General features: G+C 49.7%; 1 protein-coding gene across 3 annotated transcripts in view; it reads right to left on the bottom strand.

Annotated features, from left to right (window-relative positions):
* Positions 1-18,843, bottom strand: part of SLC24A3 (solute carrier family 24 member 3) — a 524,378-nt gene that overhangs the window by 120,098 nt on the left and 385,437 nt on the right. For all 3 annotated transcript variants that reach the window (XM_051845347.2, XM_070052127.1, XM_002710947.5), the window contains exons 4-6: positions 13,359-13,433; positions 5,682-5,766; positions 5,236-5,339 (exon numbers count right to left, since the gene is read on the bottom strand). In XM_051845347.2, the coding sequence (XP_051701307.1) occupies positions 5,236-5,339; positions 5,682-5,766; positions 13,359-13,433 (264 nt within the window). The remainder of the gene's footprint in view (positions 1-5,235; positions 5,340-5,681; positions 5,767-13,358; positions 13,434-18,843) is intronic.

Below are 18,843 nucleotides of genomic sequence, written 5' to 3'. Positions count from 1 at the left end.
AAAACTGGGACCATCTGCTGGTTTGTAATAACTGGAATATGAGAGTCCTAATCTGGGATGTAGATAAACTGTTTACTCTGTTTGTGGTTATGTATTGCAAGCTTACCATGCGCAGAAGAGTGGATTTAAATTCCAAAGTACATTGTTTTATGAAATTGGCACGAAGTCCTTTCAACACAATAACGTGAAATACATTAGCGACATTAGCTGCAGCTTGAATCTGGTGTTTTCTCTTTGTTGTTCTTATTCTTTGCTTTTAAATAAAGAAAACTTGAAGGACCACTGCCCTGGAAACGTTTTGTGGGGATGCCAAGAACCACTCTCTAAACCACTTTCAAAGAAGCAATTTCCTTCTCGTCCCATAAAACTTCCCAAAGCACCTTAGGCAGATGCTGTAGCACTGGGCATGTTTACAAACTGCGGATGCAACAGACATTTAATTACATGGAATTCATCAAAACCCTAACAGAGACAGAAGCTCAAACCTTACAGCTTAATTAAACTTTAATTTCAGATGGGTTACCCACTTGGTCACGTGCTGGCCTGCCTGCCCTAATGGGTTAGAGAGGCTCCTGGTGGGGGTTGGCATATCCAGCAATGCTAAGGGAGGCCCAGGTTGCATTTGCCAATCCCTTCAATTCCAAATCTCCAGCCTTGGCCATCACATTCTATGGCACCTGCTCTGTCGTCTGTGAGGGCTTCTCAATGCATGAAGCTGGGTAGCTTTCATTCCTTACTGACCCCACTGACCAGACTGCACAGAGGCAAGGGACCGGTCCTGTGACATCCTCCTTCCAACAACTCTCCTCAGCTTCATTTTATTTAGGAGACCTTCTCCCTGACCTTCCCCTTCCATTCCCTCCATGTGTTCTGTAGCTGTTAAGTAAGCTGTGGACATCCATCACTGTCAATTTCCACCAACTAGCTGGTCAAATAATCACAGTGGTGTAGGGTAGAATTTGGAAGTGAGAACTCTCAACCTTGGGTTCTGAGTGTTGGCGATGGTGTCCAATTTCAATGACTTATCCCACAGGCCAGGGACTCATAAGGTTGAACACGCCATGGGAACACTGGGAAGTAGGCACGCTTATACTCATGCCAGGGATGAGACAACTGAGGCTTAGAGAATGGATGTATCTCCTGCAGGTAGAGTCAGGATTCAAAGCTGGACCAGTCTGATTCCTTAGCCCATGTTTTTTCCAAACATCATTTTGCTTCCTTGGCAATCCAGGGACTCTGTGAAATCCAGAGAAAGTAGGCTGCAGGGCCTTGGGCATGTCCGAGTGGGCACAGGACAAAGCAAGCCAGCAGGACGGGCTGGCTCTGAGATTCATCACATGGGCTGTCTCTAACCACAACCATGGTTGTTGCTTCTCACCGAGGTCATGTGGTGCTGTGAGATGGGCCAATGAAGACCTCACAGAGGGAGTCGAGTGACAGGTGCCAGTTGGGACGTTTGGGTGACGTTTGGGACACCACGTACCTTTTGGGCTGGTGTTCTACTCAAGCTGCTGCTTGCACTGCATTGCGGATGAGTGATGAGCCACACGTGCCTTCACACCATTTCACAAGTAATCAGCTGCGTGGTCCTGAGTCGACACTGCCCAGTCATTTGTCTTCATGTCTTTGCATTCTCACTCCCCCTCTTTGGGCTTGCTTTTGAGTCAAGCTGCAGGTAGAAATGCCTAATGCACTAATGACAACACTAATCGCAGCCAGGCTAATGACCATGCTGCTAGCAGTGACGACGCTAATTACCAGCTGCTGACAGCAACAGGATCCTCTGTTGGATGTGATGTCTCATGGAGAAGGTGCCCAAGCAGAGCAGAGCCAGGGGCTGCCAAAGGCACCTAAGGCAGCGACGGAGACTCAGATGGTGGATGTTGTTCTTATTTACTTATTTTTAAAAGATTTATTTTATTTACTTGAAAGAGGAGAGGGAGATCATATTAAAGATTGAAAAAAAGGGGGGGGGCATGCAGTGGCATGCATTAGTAGGTAAAGCCTCTGCCTGTGGCACTGGCAAGCTCTATGGGTGCTGGTTCGTGTCCCAGCTGCTCTACTTCCGATCCAGCTCTCTGCTATGGCCTGGGAAAGCAGTGGAAGATGGGCTAAGTTCTTGGGTCCCTGTACCCATGTGGGAGACCCAGAAGAAGCTCTGGCTCCTGGCTCTGGGTTGGCCCAGCTCTGGTTGTTGTAGCCATCTGGGGAGTGAACCAGTGGATGGAAGACCTCTCTCTATGTCTCTCCCTCTCTCTGTCTATAACCCTACTTCTCAAATGAAAAAATATATAAATCTTTTAAAAAAAACCTGGAAAACACCATATTAAGAGTATACAAAATGTAAGACAAGAGACCATTGAGCATAAGGATGAGAACGAAGAGAACACTCCGTCTAGTGAGCTGGCAGAGCTCAATCCCCATGTACAGAGACAGCTGTAGAAGGAAGCCCTGCACCTGAGGGCCCTAAAGCTGATCCCTGGCCATATCAAAGTATCCCTGTGCCTGCACGCAGACAGACCAGCAGTTATGAAAAATGGACAGCGGAGAACAGCAAGGGTGCACCTGCATATTTCTGCATGGACACCCTCGAGTGTGTGTTAGGGAAGCAAGCAGCACAGGTACCCCTGGTTGGCTGCTGAAAGATGGGTGGCCTAGCACAGGGTATGTGACAAGGTCGCCAGGAGCCTTCCCCTACTCTCACAGGAGCCAGGGGCCAGCAGGACCCCGCTTAGCCTGCATGGAGGCTGCAGGTCAGGTGAGACGGGTCACTGGTTTCCCCTCCTGCGTAAAAGGCAAAGTAGTTCCTGGAAATCACTTTTTCTAGAAGGTGCCATCTTCGGCATTTGGGTTGCATTGCTTCTGAGTAAAATTGCATCTTAGTCTGTTTCCCAAGACCCAGTCATTTATAAAGACTAAAGGTTCGCTTAGCTCACGGCCTAGAGGCTGGGAAAGCCAGGGGAATGAGACTGGCATCAGGCAAGGGCCTTGCAACATGGGGATGGGCGCCCCAGGGTGACAGAGCCAGGCGCTAGCTCAGGCCTCTCTTCCTCTGCTTATCATAACCTCACAACCTCATCTAATCGCAAAGGCCCCGCCCCCAAATGCCATCAACAGATGAGTTTGCAGATTAAGGTTTCCAAAGAGATGAGCTTTTGGGGGACATGCTCAAACCCTAGCACAATCTTATAAAGAAATGAGGACTTCCAGAGCTGGTAGAACATCTGAAAACCCACCAGCCCCCAGCTGCCGCCTTAGCCTGCTGCACCACCGTTAGCCAGCGTTCTCACACCTGCATGGCCGCAGAGCCTTGTCCCAGGCCCGTGAGCAAACAGAGCCCAGTGTTCACAAGGCACACAGGCCCCACGACACCCTCTGTCCATGGAGCAGTCTCCACGGGTGGCAGACGGCAGGGTCCCCTCATGATCCCCCCAGCATGCAAAAGCTAATGTGGGGGTAAAACGCTCCATGGCTGCAGAAAAAGAAAAGGCTCCTCTCAAACTGTGATGGCTGAAAATTTCTTTTCACAGGAAGAGTCTCTTTCCCCAGCTCTCTTTCTCATTTATCTATTTCTGCCGAGGCCAAACCATGTCTAAAACAGTTCTGGTCATTCTGGTTCGGATCAGTGACTTATGAAAAATGAATGGGACAGCTTCTCATTTGTCACCCGTGTCTCTCAGGCTGCTTAGAGTTAGTGATGTGGACACCCTGGGGAGTCTAGACTCCATCTGAGTCGTGGTGGTGCATCAGTGTCCAGTCCAGAAGGAACCCCCGATCACCTCTGCCCAAGACCACGGGCTCCAGTACGAGTTGGATTCTAGCCAGTGCCCTGAACTCTTCCACACTGTTGGGAATGTAAACGAAGGCAAGCATTGTGGAAGACAGTATAGAGGACCCTCAAACCAAAACAGAACTACTAACTCACCTAGAGTACAAAAAATGTGATGTATAGGAATGAAACTGGTATTTTGAGACTTGCTCATCGCTTTCTGGCCCTTGTCTATACTCTTGACGAACAGTGGTTTTTCCACTTACTACTTGTTGAACTCTTTATGTAGAGGAGGGTTCAGTGAATGCTTATAAAATAAATGGAAAGTATGTCATTGTAGAAATTAAAAGAAAAAATAAGAAAGGAAGAGGGAGGGTGGAGTGTGGGCAGGAGGGAGGGAAGGGTGGGCGGTATCATTATGCTCTTAAATCTGTGTTCTGAATTGTATGAAATCTGTTCACCTTATATAAATAAAAAATCACAAAAGAAGATGCGAAATGAAATATTTCCTTTATAGAAGGGGTTTTAAATAACCTATTGGCTAGACTTACACAGCTAGAACAGTCATTATTTTATCTTCATTCTTTTATTCTAGTAAGATCTGCCTCCATGACTTACGTTTTTATATCTATTGTCTATTAGTATATTATCCCAAGTCCATTAGGTACGTGAACCCAATGTATGAACCAGAATTGTCATTAAAGCTTTATTAAATTAAAAAAGAACTATTTATTATATATATTATATTATATCATAATAATATATTCCAGCAATCTCAGGACTGGGTATGCAGCCCCAGGAGCTGACAGTGTGGCAAAGAGACATCTACACTCCCCTGTTGGCTGTGGCACTGCTCACAGCAGCCAAGATATAGAATCGGCCTGGGTGCCCACCGACAGAGCGGTGGATAAGGAAAAGGGGACATACAGATGCAATGGAGTGCTATTCAGCCACCAGAGTGAAATTCTGTCACTTGTGAAAACACGGATGGAACAGGAGGACATGATTAAGTGAGAAAAGGCACAGACAAGTAGACCTGGCACGTTCTCGCTCCGACATGGAAACTAAATAATGCTTATCTCACAGCACAAGAGTGGAAAGGTGGCTTTCTGGGGTTGGGAAAGTCAGTGTGGAGTGGAGGATGCTGACGAGAAGGTGTGAAGGGATAGAAGGGATGACCCACTTCTCCGTTCTGTGGCCCAGTAGGCTATCTATGGCTGTCTTAAAAGAGTTAGTAAAGAGAACTTGGAATACTCCCAACACAAAGAAAGAGTAAGTGTTTGTGGTGACGGATACACCCATCACCCTGACCTGTCACGCTCTGTATACACATACTGAAATTTCATATTCTACCCCATAGACACATATGATTACTAATGAAAAGTAAGTGAAGTGAAAGTGAATGAAAAGTATTCAAAGTGACACCTTGTCACATTCCACCATCACCGAGGGACGGTCAGTCTTACCTGCCCTGCGAAGAGCCCACAGACCCCAATGATGCACAGGATATTGAACACAGCGGAGCCCACGATGGTGCCGACGCCCACGTCTCCCTTGGTGATGAAGACCCCTGGAATACAGGTGCACGTCAGCTTGGCTCTGGGTGCCAGGGGCTTGGTGGCCTTTTGTAGGCATTAGGTTGCACTGGGGATCTATAGGATTGGAGGGAGTATTCGGCTCTGCTGTCCCACAGGAGCAGCGGCCTTGAGTCTGGGGCAAGTTCAAGCACAGTGAGAGTAGCATGACAACAGCTCCCAGTGGCACAGTGGAGTACCAACAGAGCAACCCATCTTGGGGCCACTGGGTCCCACGTCCCATCCGTGGCAGATGATCCCCAGCCGGGGACTGTCTGACCCTTGCGCCCTTTCCTTCTAACAGCAAAGGAGTGGGGTGTCCCCCAGTCATCACCTACCTATGACCGACGTGAAGAGCTCTGGGGCTGAGCTGCCTGCCGCCATGAATGTCGCCCCAGCCACATCTTCACTGAGGTGCAGACGCTACAGAGGAGCAAAGACAGAGCACAGGTGAGTAGGATTCCACCTGGGAACACAGGTGACTGTGACTCCCGGGACCCCAAGCCCTGAGAAGCTGGGGCCTCAGTGAGAGGAGGGCTGACAGGTCTTGGCGGCCAGGCTCAGCCCCTCCCAACCTACCCCTCCTCCACCCCGCAGAGCTGGGCCACTCTGACCAGGCCAAGGGAGGGGAATGCATGTCCTCGAGAGCTCTGAGTTCCTGATATGGGGGTCCCCAGCCCCAGTGCCCCCCAGGGCTGCGAAGGTGACAGGGGCCACAGAGGGGTGCTATGAGGCCACAGGGGCCAGTGGGACCAAGGCAAAGGTCATCAGTGCTGCTTTGTTCCCCCAGTCTTGCCAGAAGGGCTGACATTTAAATAAATGCCAATAACCCAGATTTGTACGCAAAGCATCGCTACTTTTTGTCCTATTATGCCGATTCCCAGAGAAGAAGGTCTCACATAATTAGTGTGTCAGCCTCCATTCCAGGATGCTATGGAGGCTTTTGGGAGGATGTGTGTGCATGTGAGGGTCACCTCTTGAAACCCACTCCCCATCCTTGCAGTCTGTGAAACCCACGGCTGGGAGAGTGCGAGTGGGCAAGAGCGTGCTGAGACATTGTCTCCAGGCTACCCCACGCGTCAAATCAAAAAGCAATTTGAAGACAAGACAAATACACATTAGAGACTGGTTAGCATGGTCGGCCAGCTCCCTCCTGGCCGTCCAGCCAAGGAGATGCCAGGTTTGGAATGCCACCGTCCCTTGTCCTGGCGGCACCTGCCACTGCTGCACTTCCTAGCTCAGCCATGGAGGGGCAGCATGGGCCTGGTGCAGGCCACTGGCTTTGCTGGCTGACCAGCAACAGGCTGCAGTGGGAGCCCTACACGTGGATATGAATGAGGGATCTTGGGTGCCTTGGCTCTGGACTCAACTGCTAAACCCCAGATGGGTACAGAGGAGACCCTACGGAGGAGGTGCTGTCAGCTTAACTTTGGAACCTGTGGCTGTGAGCATCCCCCAGCCTCACCAGGCAGGGAATCTGGGAGCAAGACAGCAAATGCATTGCTCACAGCTCTGGTTCACCAGCAGCGACCATGAGCCCTGCCGCGCTGTGGTTCTGTCCGCCGGCTCTGAGGGTCTTAGCTGCAGACTCCAATCCTTAGGCTGCTGCCAGGTGTTCCGGCTCCTTCAATGGTCACTTTGCTTCCTCCTGCAAGTCTGTTTCCTTGCCTCTGCCTCATTCATTCCAGCCCTGGCATCATTTCACCAGGGTGGGGTGGGGGGATCTTCTTGTGTCTGCCATGACAGTCACTGAAAGTCTTTCCCAGCTCCCTCCTGAGCACCTGACAATTCTTATCACCCCAGTCCAGTACCCAGGGCTCCCTACAAGCTGGTGCCAGCCCCTGCTCTGCCCTGCTTGGTTCTGAAGCTCACATGCTCTCCAGCCAAATACTCTGGCTTGAAATGCTTTGCTGCCGAGACCTTGCCTCCTAGGGGGGCAATCCTGCCTCCAGACTCTGCCCTTGTAACCCCAGCAGAGTCAACCTCTCCCCTCCCAGACTCGCTCTCCACTTCCAATTCCCTGCTACTTCACCCAGCCCCCAGTGGATATAGGTGGTCGTCAGCATCCAAGGGAACTGGTTCCAGGAACCCCATGGGTACCAGAATCCAAGGACATTCGATTCCCTTTTATAAAATGACACACGAGGGGCTGGCGCTGTGGTGCAGCGGGTTAAAGCCCTGACCTGAAGTGCTGGCATCTCATATGGGCGTCGGTTCTAGTTCCGGCTGCTCTACTTCCAATCCAGCTCTCTTCTATGGCCTGGGAAAGCAGTGGAATATGGCCCAAGTCCTTGGGCCCCTACACCCGTGTGGGAGACAAGGAAGAAGCTCCTGGATCCTGGCTTTGGATTTGAGCAGCTCCAGCTGTTGTGGCAATCTGCGGAGTGAACCAGCGGATGGAAGACCTCCCTCTCTCTCTCTTTCTCTATCTCTCTCTGTAACTCTTTCAAATAAATAAAATAAATCTTTAAAAAAATAAAATGAAACACGATCTGCATGGAACCCATCACATCCCTCTGTATAGGTAAAATCCCCTTTAGATTATTTACAATCCCTAATGCAATCAAAATGCTACAAAAATAGCTGTATCTTTACTGCAACAAAAATGTCTCCATTTGATTTCGAGTATTTTCAATGTGTGACGTGGTCACCTGAATCCACGCACACAGAATCTGTGGGTGCACAGAGCCGGCTGCATCACTGAGGAGCGGCTCTGCAGTCTGCAGGTGCTCAGAAGGCACGGCCCGTGCTGTGCTCCCTCTCTGTTTCCTGCAAGCCCTGAGCAGTACTTGGCCCCTGGGCAGAGCCCTGCTCAATGCTATCATAAATGGGAGACGGTGCCCATGACCATCCTCACAACACCCGCTGCTCTGACTGTCCTGGACACCTCCCCTCCTGCCTTCCTCCTCTCCTCACAGCCTCTGCCCAGCCCGGGGCTTCCACCTCACAGTTCTCAGCAATGCCACACCCTCCCAGTCTGGGGGCTTTTGCTCATGCTGGTTCTTCTTCATACTGAAATGTGCCCTTGCCCCTTCTCCACCTCAGTGGAGCCAAGTCCCTCTTCCGGGGGGTGCACAGAGCTTCTCACCATGCTGGACACCTTCTTTGTGTCCCGTGATGCAACCTCCTGGCTGTCCTAGACCCAGAGACCAAGGTCGCACCCCAGGGGAAACTGGGACCAGGCAGGTGAAGAGGTTGACCTGGAGCAGGTGCCTGATGAACCCAGGGCCTGCCCCAGCTGCTCCTGTCACATCTCCTATTTCTCCCCTTTCCTTTGTCTCCATCCCCAAGCCCCACATTTTTATCTGATTTCAACTTCAAAGTAGTTGAGACTGGGCAGGAATCAGCCCTCCACCTGACTATAAATTGTTGAACAACAGTGTAGATTTCTCTCCCAAATCATCTTTCCCACAAGCTGAAAACAACATCTCTGTGTGTGTGTGTGTGTGTGTGTGTGTGTGTGTTTTTTGCCATACCTTAGCTATTTTTAAAAAGATTTATTTATTTATTTATTTATTGACAGGCAAAGTGTCAGAGGGAGAGATCTTCCATCTGGTGGCTCACTCCCCAAATGGCTGCAGCAGCCATGGCTGGCGCAGGCCGAAACCAAGAGCTCAGAACTCCACCTTGGTCTCTCCCTTGTGGGTGGCAGGGGCTCCAGCGGTCGGACCATCCTCTGCTGCCTTCCCAGGTGCATACAGCAGGGAGCTGGACTGGAAGCAGTACAGCCAGGGGACTTGAACAAGTGCTTGGATATGGGCTGCTGTTGTGCCAAGCAACAGCTTAACCCACTGCACCCTTTTGTGCCCAGCTGCAGGCTCTAAGCACCCATGAAGAACACAACATCAGACAGGGATTAGGGAAAGCAAAGGTGCTGAACAGCCCTTGAGGCTGCCAAGGGTTGGCTGGCACCTCCATCCCCCAAGCTCGGGAGATGGTGTCAACCATTGCTTGTCTGTTACAGGTTAAACACACGGGACCTCTAGATGAGTGTAATCTTGGTGCTTGCCCCACCGACCCTGGCTGACACCATGTTTCCTCAACAGCTCAGTGTGTTTCTGCTCCTGGCAGAGGCACAGCAGCTGTCAAGGATGCAAGCAGGTGACACTCTGCCTTGTTACACTGATCTCGCTCCTGAGATTAGACTCAGGGGATGGAAGCACAAAGGGCTTGGGAAAAGGTGGCTCCTCTTCTTCGTCCACCACTGCCACCCCAGAGGTGGAGCCACTACTGACAAAACCAGGGGCTGTGCCAAGCTCCTCTGCATGGCACAGTGGCAACAAGCATGAGGACCCAGAACTCAGAGCTCACGCTGGCTTGGGTGCAGATCATGACTCCATCCCTAGCCAGCTGTGTGACCTGCGGCAGGGTGCTTAACTTTTCTGAGCCCCTGTTTTTCTTGTTTGTAAAGCGTGGGGGGGCTGGCATTGTGGTGTAGCCGGTAAAGCCACCGCCTGCAGCACCGGCATCCCATATGGGCGCTGGTTCAAGTCCTGGCTGCTCCTCTTCTAATCTAGCTTTCTGCTACAGCCTGGGAAAGCAGTGAAAAGATGGCCCAATCTTCCATCTGCTGGTTCACTCCCCAAATGGCCACAAAAACTGGAGCTGGGCAATCTGAAGACAGGAATCAGGAGCTTCTCCCAGGTCTCCACGTGGATGCAGGGGTCCAAACACCTGGGCCATTTTCCACTGCTTTCCCCAGGCCACAGCATAGAGCTAGATTGGAAGAGGAACAGCCGGGACACTAACCAGTGCTCATATGGGATGCCAGTGCCACAGGTGGAGGCCACAACACGAGCCTCTAACCTTTTTCATTAAAAACTAACCTCTCCCCATGCTCTCTTTTCCTGCAGTGTTCAGGCTCTTTAATTGCTTCTTCCAAGGCTGCGTGTCTGTCCACACATTCCTTAGGTTTCTTCCACTGAGTAGAGTGTTCGCTGACAATCATTTCTGTACATCTGGCATACAGCATCTTTGCCATTAGCAACAGTAAAAGCTGTGTGGGAAAGGGATGAGTTGCTTTGCTTTGCTTGAAGAATAAACCAGCAACTGGTGGTACAGTTGGCCCTCCATGTCTCAGGATTTGACCAGCCTCAGATGGAAAATGTTCAGAAAAAATCGGCATCTGTGCTGAACAGGTGCACACTGGTTTTTGTCATTATGCCCTACACAATGCACTGTCACTATGTACATCACATTTGTACTGTAGTAGGCAGTACAGAGAAATCTACAGGTGATGTAAGGTACATGGGATAGAGGAGGGCATTTGGTGCAGGAGTTATGATGCATCTGTGATGTTCCGGGTTTGGGTCCCAGCTCTGCTTCCAACTCCAGCTTCCTGCTAATGCTCACTCTAGAAGGCAGCAAGTGATGGCTCAAGTACTTGAGTCCCTGCCATATGCATGGGAACCTCAACTGTGTTCTGTGCTCCTGGCTTGGGTTTGGCCCAGTCTTGGTTGAATCAACCATGGGATGGAAGATCTCTGCTCCCTGTCTTTCTAATAAAATGAAAATATACAAATACCATTAAAAACTGAGTATATGGGAAGATATGCATAGGTTATATGTAAACACTATGTTGTATAAGGGATTTGGGTATCTGTGTGTTTTGACAGCCACAAGGGTTCCTGGAACCAGTGCCTCCTGGATACCGATGGATGATTGCATTTCAGAGATCACAAAGGATCTCTACAGGTTCCGGACACTTCCTCCTGCTTGCCGTAGGCTGAGTCACTGTGAGAAGGGCTCCTCACCTGCCCACTGTGCGTCTCAGCAACCACTTCACCTCTCTTATGCTACTGTGCTACAAGACAGCAAGACAGGTGCACTTGCTGCAGCCTCTAGGAGGTCCCTCCCTTCTCTCTCTCTCTCTCTCTCTCTCTCTCTCTCTCTCATCTACCCACCTGTAATCATCTGCCAATTATCTCTCTCTCTAATCATCTGTTTAACTGCCTATCATCTATCTGTCTATCATTAACCAATTATCTAACTATCATTTGTCTTTATCATCTACCTCTGCCTAAATCTATCTTCTATCTATAATAATCTATCATCTACGACCTATCATATCTGTCAATCATCTATCACCTACCAATCATCTATCTGCCATCTATCTACCTACCTGTGTATGTATGTATGCATCTATCATCTATCTACTATCTACCTACCTGTCTCTTTTTAATCTATCTTCTCTATATTTCTCATCTATGTACCATGTGTCTAATTATCTTCTATGTATCTCTCTGTCTCTCTCTCTCTAGTATCTATCATCTATCTACCATATACTCATGTGCCTATTTCTCTCCCTCTTTAATTGATCTTTTATCCATTTCCCATCTATCTACTATCTATCTAATCTATTTTCTACCATCTGTCTATCTAAGGCACGAAACCTAACACGTTTTCAGGGACAGCAGGAACTGCTTAAGAGAGCGGTTCTCAAGTTGTTTCTCAACAAGCAACCTGTGAATGTATTAAAAAACGAAAATTTGAAAAAAAAAAATAGGCCGTCGCCGCGGCTCACTAGGCTAATCCTCCACTTTGCGGCGCCGGCACACCGGGTTATAGTCCCGGTCGGGGCGCCGGATTCTGTCCCGGTCACCCCTCTTCCAGGCCAGCTCTCTGCTGTGGCCAGGGAGTGCAGTGGAGGATGGCCCAATTCCTTGGGCCCTGCACCCCATGGGAGACCAGGATAAGTATCTGGCTCCTGCCATCGGATCAGCGCGGTGCGCCGGCCGCAGCACGCTGGCCGCGGCGGCCATTGGAGGGTGAACCAACGGCAAAAGGAAGACCTTTCTCTCTGTCTCTCTCTCTCACTGTCCACTCTGCCTGTCAAAAAATAAAAAATAAAATAAAATTAAAAAAAAAAACGAAAATTTGGGCCCCCTCCCTCCCTTGCTCCCCAAGACTTGCTGACTCAGATATTAGGGGGTTGGGAGGAAAGGGGGAGTCACACGCTTTGAGGAGCAGAGGCAGAAGGAGATTGGGCTTTCAGACGAGAGATGTATCTGGGCGAGGTCCCTTCTGAAAACTGGGACTCTGAATTAGAAAAAAAAATCAATAGATAAAATGGAAGTTTCCAGATAAAGGATACCATGCTTTAGAGCAAAGAGATGAAAGAGGCAGGTGCCGGAGAGTTCTAGATCTGCTGGGTATTTTTTGATGAAAGGGATTTAACTTGCTGTTCAGCCTGGCGTACTCTGTGATGATTTCTAACGGAGACACTTTCCTGGTCTCTGTACCCAATTCTTTCATCTCAGAGCCTCTCAGGCCTCTGCTCAGGGTCTTTCTGCACACATGAGACAGCAAGCTGGGCGAGGCATGTGGCTGGGGGGGCTCTCGGTCTTCGAGGACCCCCAGTGACTACCAAAGGACAGGGATGGGTGTCGAAGAGGCACATGGAGAAAGGGCTAGGGAGAGAGGAAGAACAGGATTTAAAGATGGAAGGAAAATGAGGAAGGGAACAGAGCGGAGTCAGACTTCATATCGTGGGTTCTGCATCTGTGGGTTTGACCGACGGCCAAGTGCAAAGATCTGAGAACAGTTCAGTCTGTCTCCCTCCCCAGCCACTACTCCCTAAACAACACAGAACAGCATGGGATTTAGTCTTCAGTATCACAGAGAATCCAGGAGTGATATAAAGAACACAGGAGCGTGAGCACCAGTTCTATGCAAATATACAAGAGCCCTGAGTAAGCATGGGTTTGTATCCCCGCGGGGGTTTCTGGAACCAATCCTTTCTGGATACCCAAGGGATGACTGGAGCACATCAACTATGGCCTAATGGAGTGGAGAGAGCTGTTCCTGCAGTTGAAATCCAAGTATCTGTCAGTGTCATGGAATTCTGAGCGTGCTGAGGGAGCTTTAGTGCTAACATCGTCCACTGCTCCCCAGCTTGCTGATGGCGGGGATCCCTGCCCCAGCTGCTGTGCAGGGCGCAGGGCTGGAGCAGTGCCAGGGCACACAGGCCCTGTCCTGAGCCCGGCGTGGACACCGCAAGAAAAGGAGACACGTACCTCACAGATCTTTTCCAAGGAGGGGACGAAGAAGTCGTCACACACGATGGCCAGCGCGTAGAACATGTACATGGCCTGGAAGAGAGGTGAGGAGACAGAGTTAACTCACAGGCAGGGAGAGCCAAGTGGGTGCGGGTCTGGCTGCTTCTGCCTTCAGTAATATCCTTTGTCACCATGCATTCAAATGGGAGTTAGGATTTAGAACAAGGTCTTTGCAACGCCTGGAAGAACTACACATGGCCTGGCTTTGGCTTTCTCCCTAACTGCATTGCCTGCCACTCTCCTCTTGGCCACCTCCTTGTTCCCCAAACAGATGCCTGCCTCAGGGCCTTTGCACTTGCTGTTCCTGGTGCCCTGAACACTCTTCTTCCCAGATATGTCACTGGCGATCTCTACTATACCCTGCAGGTCCCAGCTCAAGGTCAACTCAACTCCTCTCCCTTCCACTCCTCTTTATCCCACTTCCCTCACTTTATGATTATTTTTTGGTATATCATGTCACATCAATTTGTATATTGTCTGTCTCCCCTGCTAGAAGCACACACAGATGTGAAATTTATCTGCTAGGATTTCTGTATCTGCTAGGATTAGCAGTCAGCACAGAGTCTGGGTATATGGCAGGTGCTCAACGGAGATGTGTGAAGTGAAGGCATGAATGCATGAACACCTCCAGCTGAACTTCCTTCCCTGCAGGACGGGCTCTGCAAACTTGCTTCCATGTCTGGGTCAGCTAGGGCCAGGGCACGTTCCGGATTCTGCCTTTTGGCCAGCAACTGCCTCTCCGCTTCAACCAGCCACCTGTTTCCTCGGTGACTATTCAGATCCCAGGGCTGGTTGGCCATCTAGCACCCAACTCCCAGTCTTTCCTGAGGGACCCCAGTTTTGTCCAAATATCCACCACACCCCATGCAGGAGGCGACACCTTGTTCTCCTACACCTTGCTTCCTGAAGAACAGATAACGATGGGCCAATCGGTGTGCACTGTTCCCCAAGGATGGCCACTGTGTCCGAATCAGGTGCATGGCCTAGGTGGGCCCAATCAGATGGCAGGAGAGGTTTCAGAGTCACTGCCAAAAGGAATCAGCTCTCACCTGCTCTTGCTGGTTGAGGACAGGTAGCTGGGAGCCCTCCTTGCCATTAGCGGCCACATGGAAGGAAAATGTACTTGAGATACAGTTGACCCCGAGTTACAAAGCACCTTAGCCCCCTAAGGATGCCACGGAGCACTGGTCAAGTGACACCAGAGCCCACCCTACCTCTAGATGTTATAATGTACCCTAAGCCTCACAAAAGAGGTTGGATTCGCTGATTCTCTGCTACTTAGAGCCCAGCATATTTAACATGTGGTTCAAGGGCCAACGTGCAATGACAGGACTTTGATTTACTGACCTTGCCGCAACATTTTCTTCTGTGAACTGTTCCCCAGGATAGGGCCCTCGGTCACTTATCCCCTCCTCCTAACAGGGGATAGGCACATGGCCTATGCTGGCTACCAGGATACCCCTTCACTATCACACAGTGTGGTGGTGGGCCAAAGGCCAGTAAGGGCCAAATGGGGATCAGCAGAGAAGCTGAAGGGAAGAAGCTCTCTCTTTCTGAGATGCACACTCCCCTGAGTCTGGGGATGGTAGAGGTAGCTGTCCTGTAGGCAGAGCTTATCTCAGAACGCTGCTCACGCAGGGAGAAGCTGGACTAAGAGAAGGGACAGGTGCATGCAGGCATGCCCACACACACACACACACACACACACACACACACAGGGGCCAATGACACCATGTGAACCCTGCACACAGTTCAGTCTGAAACCAAAGTCAGCCTTCCAATTCATGAGCCGAGAGCATGCCTTTGACATGCATGCTATTTTAGTTGAATGTCTGTCACTTGCAACTGTCTGTCATAGAAGCTTCCGCAGCAATGCAAGCGTGAAATGATGCTCCCTTTGGCCTTTGACTCCTGGTGGCTGCACTGGTTCAGAGCCTTACCTCCCCTACGCATGAGCTTGTTTTCTTTTCACAGAGATCTGTTCTGTCTCTCCTACCAGACTGCATGATTCTCAAGTGCGCCTTCAGAATATTTGTCAGGTACTGTGGAAATACCAGACAAATGCACAAAGACATATGTGCCGGCGACATTCAGCTCAAAATTGCTGATTCTAATATATTATGAAAACTTATCAAAACACACCACAAGGGATGAGTTACGTAAACCATGACTCACCATTCAATGAAATACTGTGAAAAGGATTCCATAAGTTCATACTTGGTGATAAGGAAAGGTATTTGCAACACATTGCTAAAGGAAAAATGTTAGAAAATGGTATGTGCAATCTCATTTTATCAACTTATCTAAGTAGATGTATGTTTGTACACTTCCCTAACTTTTCTTGCATGTAGCAGTTTGGAAGTCCAGCCATAGCCATGTGTCTCCTTCCTGTGGGTGTGGTTATCATTGTATTTCAAAATTTCTAATATTTTCTAAGTTTCCCTTCTTGCATCTACTTTTGTGTGTGTGTGTGTGTGTGTGTGTGTGTGTGTTTGTAGGTGGTAGGAGAGTTTAGAGGAAGGACTCTGGCCAGCGTGCAGAGAAATGTTTTTTCTTTTTAAAGATTTATTTAATTGAAAATGAAAGAGAGAGAGGAGAGAGTGAGAGAGGGAGGGAGGGAGGGAGAACAAGAGAAGGAGAGAGAGAGAGTGGAAGAGAGAAAGAGTGGGAGAGAGAGTGGAAGAGTGAGAGAGAGAGAGAGAAAGAAGGAGAGAGGGTGAGAGGGAGAGAGAAAGAGAGGGAGAGAGAGAGAAGGAGACAGTAGGAGAGGAAGAGAGGGAGGGAGGGAGGGAGAATGGGATGAGGGAGAGAGAGAGGAGAGAGAGAGGGAGATGGAGGGAGGGAGAACGGGAGTGGGAGAGGGAGTGAGAGAGAAAGAGAGAAAGAAGGAGAGAGGGTGAGAGGGAGGGAGAAAGAGAGGGAGAGAGAGAAGGAGAGAGAGGGAGAGAGATAAACTGTCCATCTTCTGTTTACTCCCCAGATGTACACAACCGCCAGAGCTGAGCCAAGCTGAAGCCAGGAGCTTCTTCCAGGTCTTCCACATGGGTGGCGGGGATTCAAGCACTTGGGCCATCTTTAATTGCTTTTCCCAGGTCATTAGCAAGGAGCTGGATGGGAAATGGAGCAGCCAGGACTTGAACTGGCGCCCATATGGGATGCCAGCATCACAGGCCTTACCTGCTATACCACAATGATGTCCCCACAAAGAAATCTTAAAAACAACTTTTTATTAATTGATCAATGCATATCCACTACAAAATTTTTTGCAGTTTTTTTTTTTTGTGGGGGGAAGACATCCATCTAAAAATAATGAATGCTGAATTGTACAGCCTTGTGGAAATGTCAGAAAATACATTTCCAAATTGCAATGGACTCAAGTCCTCTGGTGCCCTAAGACTTGGCTGGTACAATGATATGCAGGTCTGAACATCATCTTTGAAAGGACATCCAAATTCAGTAATTGGAAGCGAGAACTGCACATCTGTGGATTAACCAAGATCTAAATAAGCTGTCCACAGCTGACATATTGAGCTCATCGAAACGGCCTACAGTGCCTGCAAGTCCAAACAGCATCTCATCGAGAAAATGTCCCAATAGTAGTAAGTATCAGCCCTGCTCACAGGCAAGGGGCTGCATCCAACATCCTACATGTTGCCGAGTTTGGATGGGGTGGGAGGTGAGCAGCTCCCATGCTTCTTGAGGGTGATGACCATGGAAAACTACAGCAGTCTCCACGCACAAGACAAGAATGGGGTAGGATCCTTCCCTGTCAATCACACGCCCCATGACAAAGCTCCTCTGGGTACCCCGAGAGGGCTGCAGGTTGGTGGGGTGGCTGGCAGCTGAGGGTAGGCCTGGCCCTGTGGTTGAAAAAGGTACCCTGTGATGCTCTCCCACATTGCCTGAAGGAAAACAGGCTCCTACTGGAAGGGCAAAGCAGCACAAGCAAAGTGAACAGAGGACACAGCAAATTACACACAGAACTGAACTTTGAGATGCAGAGAGCCTACAGCAAGTATGCCACGGACAGCACCATCAAGACACTGGGAAAACACGTTCATACAAGAATAAGGCATTTTGAGAGTAATCTGACCATTCCCCTTTGTCCACAGGCTACGTTCATTTCAATGAAGATCATGACAAGGGCAGCAACACCAATGATGGTAACATTTGTCACCATGTGCGGGGCCAGGAGTTCCAGGCATGTGCTAGGTACTTGACCAGGACTATATCGCTTCATTCTTTCAACTCCTGTGGGAGGCAGGGAGGTACTGGTCCATTTCTCAGGGGACTCAGAGATGCGTGGGAAGAGCTTTCCAGCCCACAGGTGTCTCCAAGGCTTCCTTGGGGGCTCAGCTGTCTTCTTGTATACAGAGGTCATTTCTGATTCCCCACCCCATGGACACTTCTGCTGGTTTTCAGCCTACCTATTATGAAACTGTCTCCACCAAACACACAGAGGGAGGGACATTCTTTAGAACCCAAGTCACCCATTTTGTGGACCACTGGTAGTCTTTTTTTATATTCTTTTGTTTTAAAGATTATTTACTTATTTATTTGAGAGGCAGAGTTACAGACACACACACACACACACACACACACACACACACAGAGACAGAGAGAGAGAGAGAGGGAGAGACACACACAGAGAGAGGTCTTCCATCCACTGGTTCACTCCTCAAATGCTTGCAACAGCTGGAGCTGGGCTGAACCAAAGCTGGGAGCTTTGGGTTTCCCATGCAGGTGCGGGGGCCCAAGCATTTGGGTCATCTTCCACTGCTTTCTCTCTTCTAGAGAGTTAGATTGGAAGTGGAACAGCAGGAATATGGATCGGAGCCCATATGGGATGCTGGTGCCCCACGTGGAGGCTTAGTTTACTACATCACAGTACCTGCTTCTGTATTGTTATTTTTACAAGGTGCACTATAGTACAAGATAGATTTCAATGCTCAGAAATCCTTGAGCTGTCCCAATACCCTGAGGCAGCCCGAAGGAGCACCCTGGAATCTAAGCCTTGAGGCCAGGCTACAGCAACCTGAACAAGTGCACCTGGGATACACTCTGGAAGTCATGAGTGAGGGGTACCTAGAGAACAGAGGGGTTTTTGGAGTGTCTATGTGAAACTCATGACCACAGGGGCTTCTCTCTCCCGGAAACCTAACTGTACTCATGCACTGATCCTGAGTGACTGGGACCCTGAGCTGTGTTCAACATCTGTGGATTTGGCCTCTCTTCTCCTGAGGGGCAGCAGCTGTGTACATCACACATTTCTATCCACCCCAGCCCAGGTGAGCTTGCACAGAAGGGTTTAGACCAAGTGAATGGACTCCCACGAGAGTGGGGTTCACAGGGTAGCCGGTATCTCCTGTGCAGTATGGCATGGAAAATGTGCAAGCAGCATTGAGCGGGCCCCAGCAGCTGCAGAACGTGGGGCAGCCTGGAG

The sequence above is a fragment of the Oryctolagus cuniculus genome, chromosome 11, assembly GCF_964237555.1.
Source record: "Oryctolagus cuniculus chromosome 11, mOryCun1.1, whole genome shotgun sequence".
Lineage (NCBI taxonomy): Eukaryota > Metazoa > Chordata > Mammalia > Lagomorpha > Leporidae > Oryctolagus > Oryctolagus cuniculus.
This window is presented reverse-complemented; position numbering and strand designations above follow the sequence as displayed.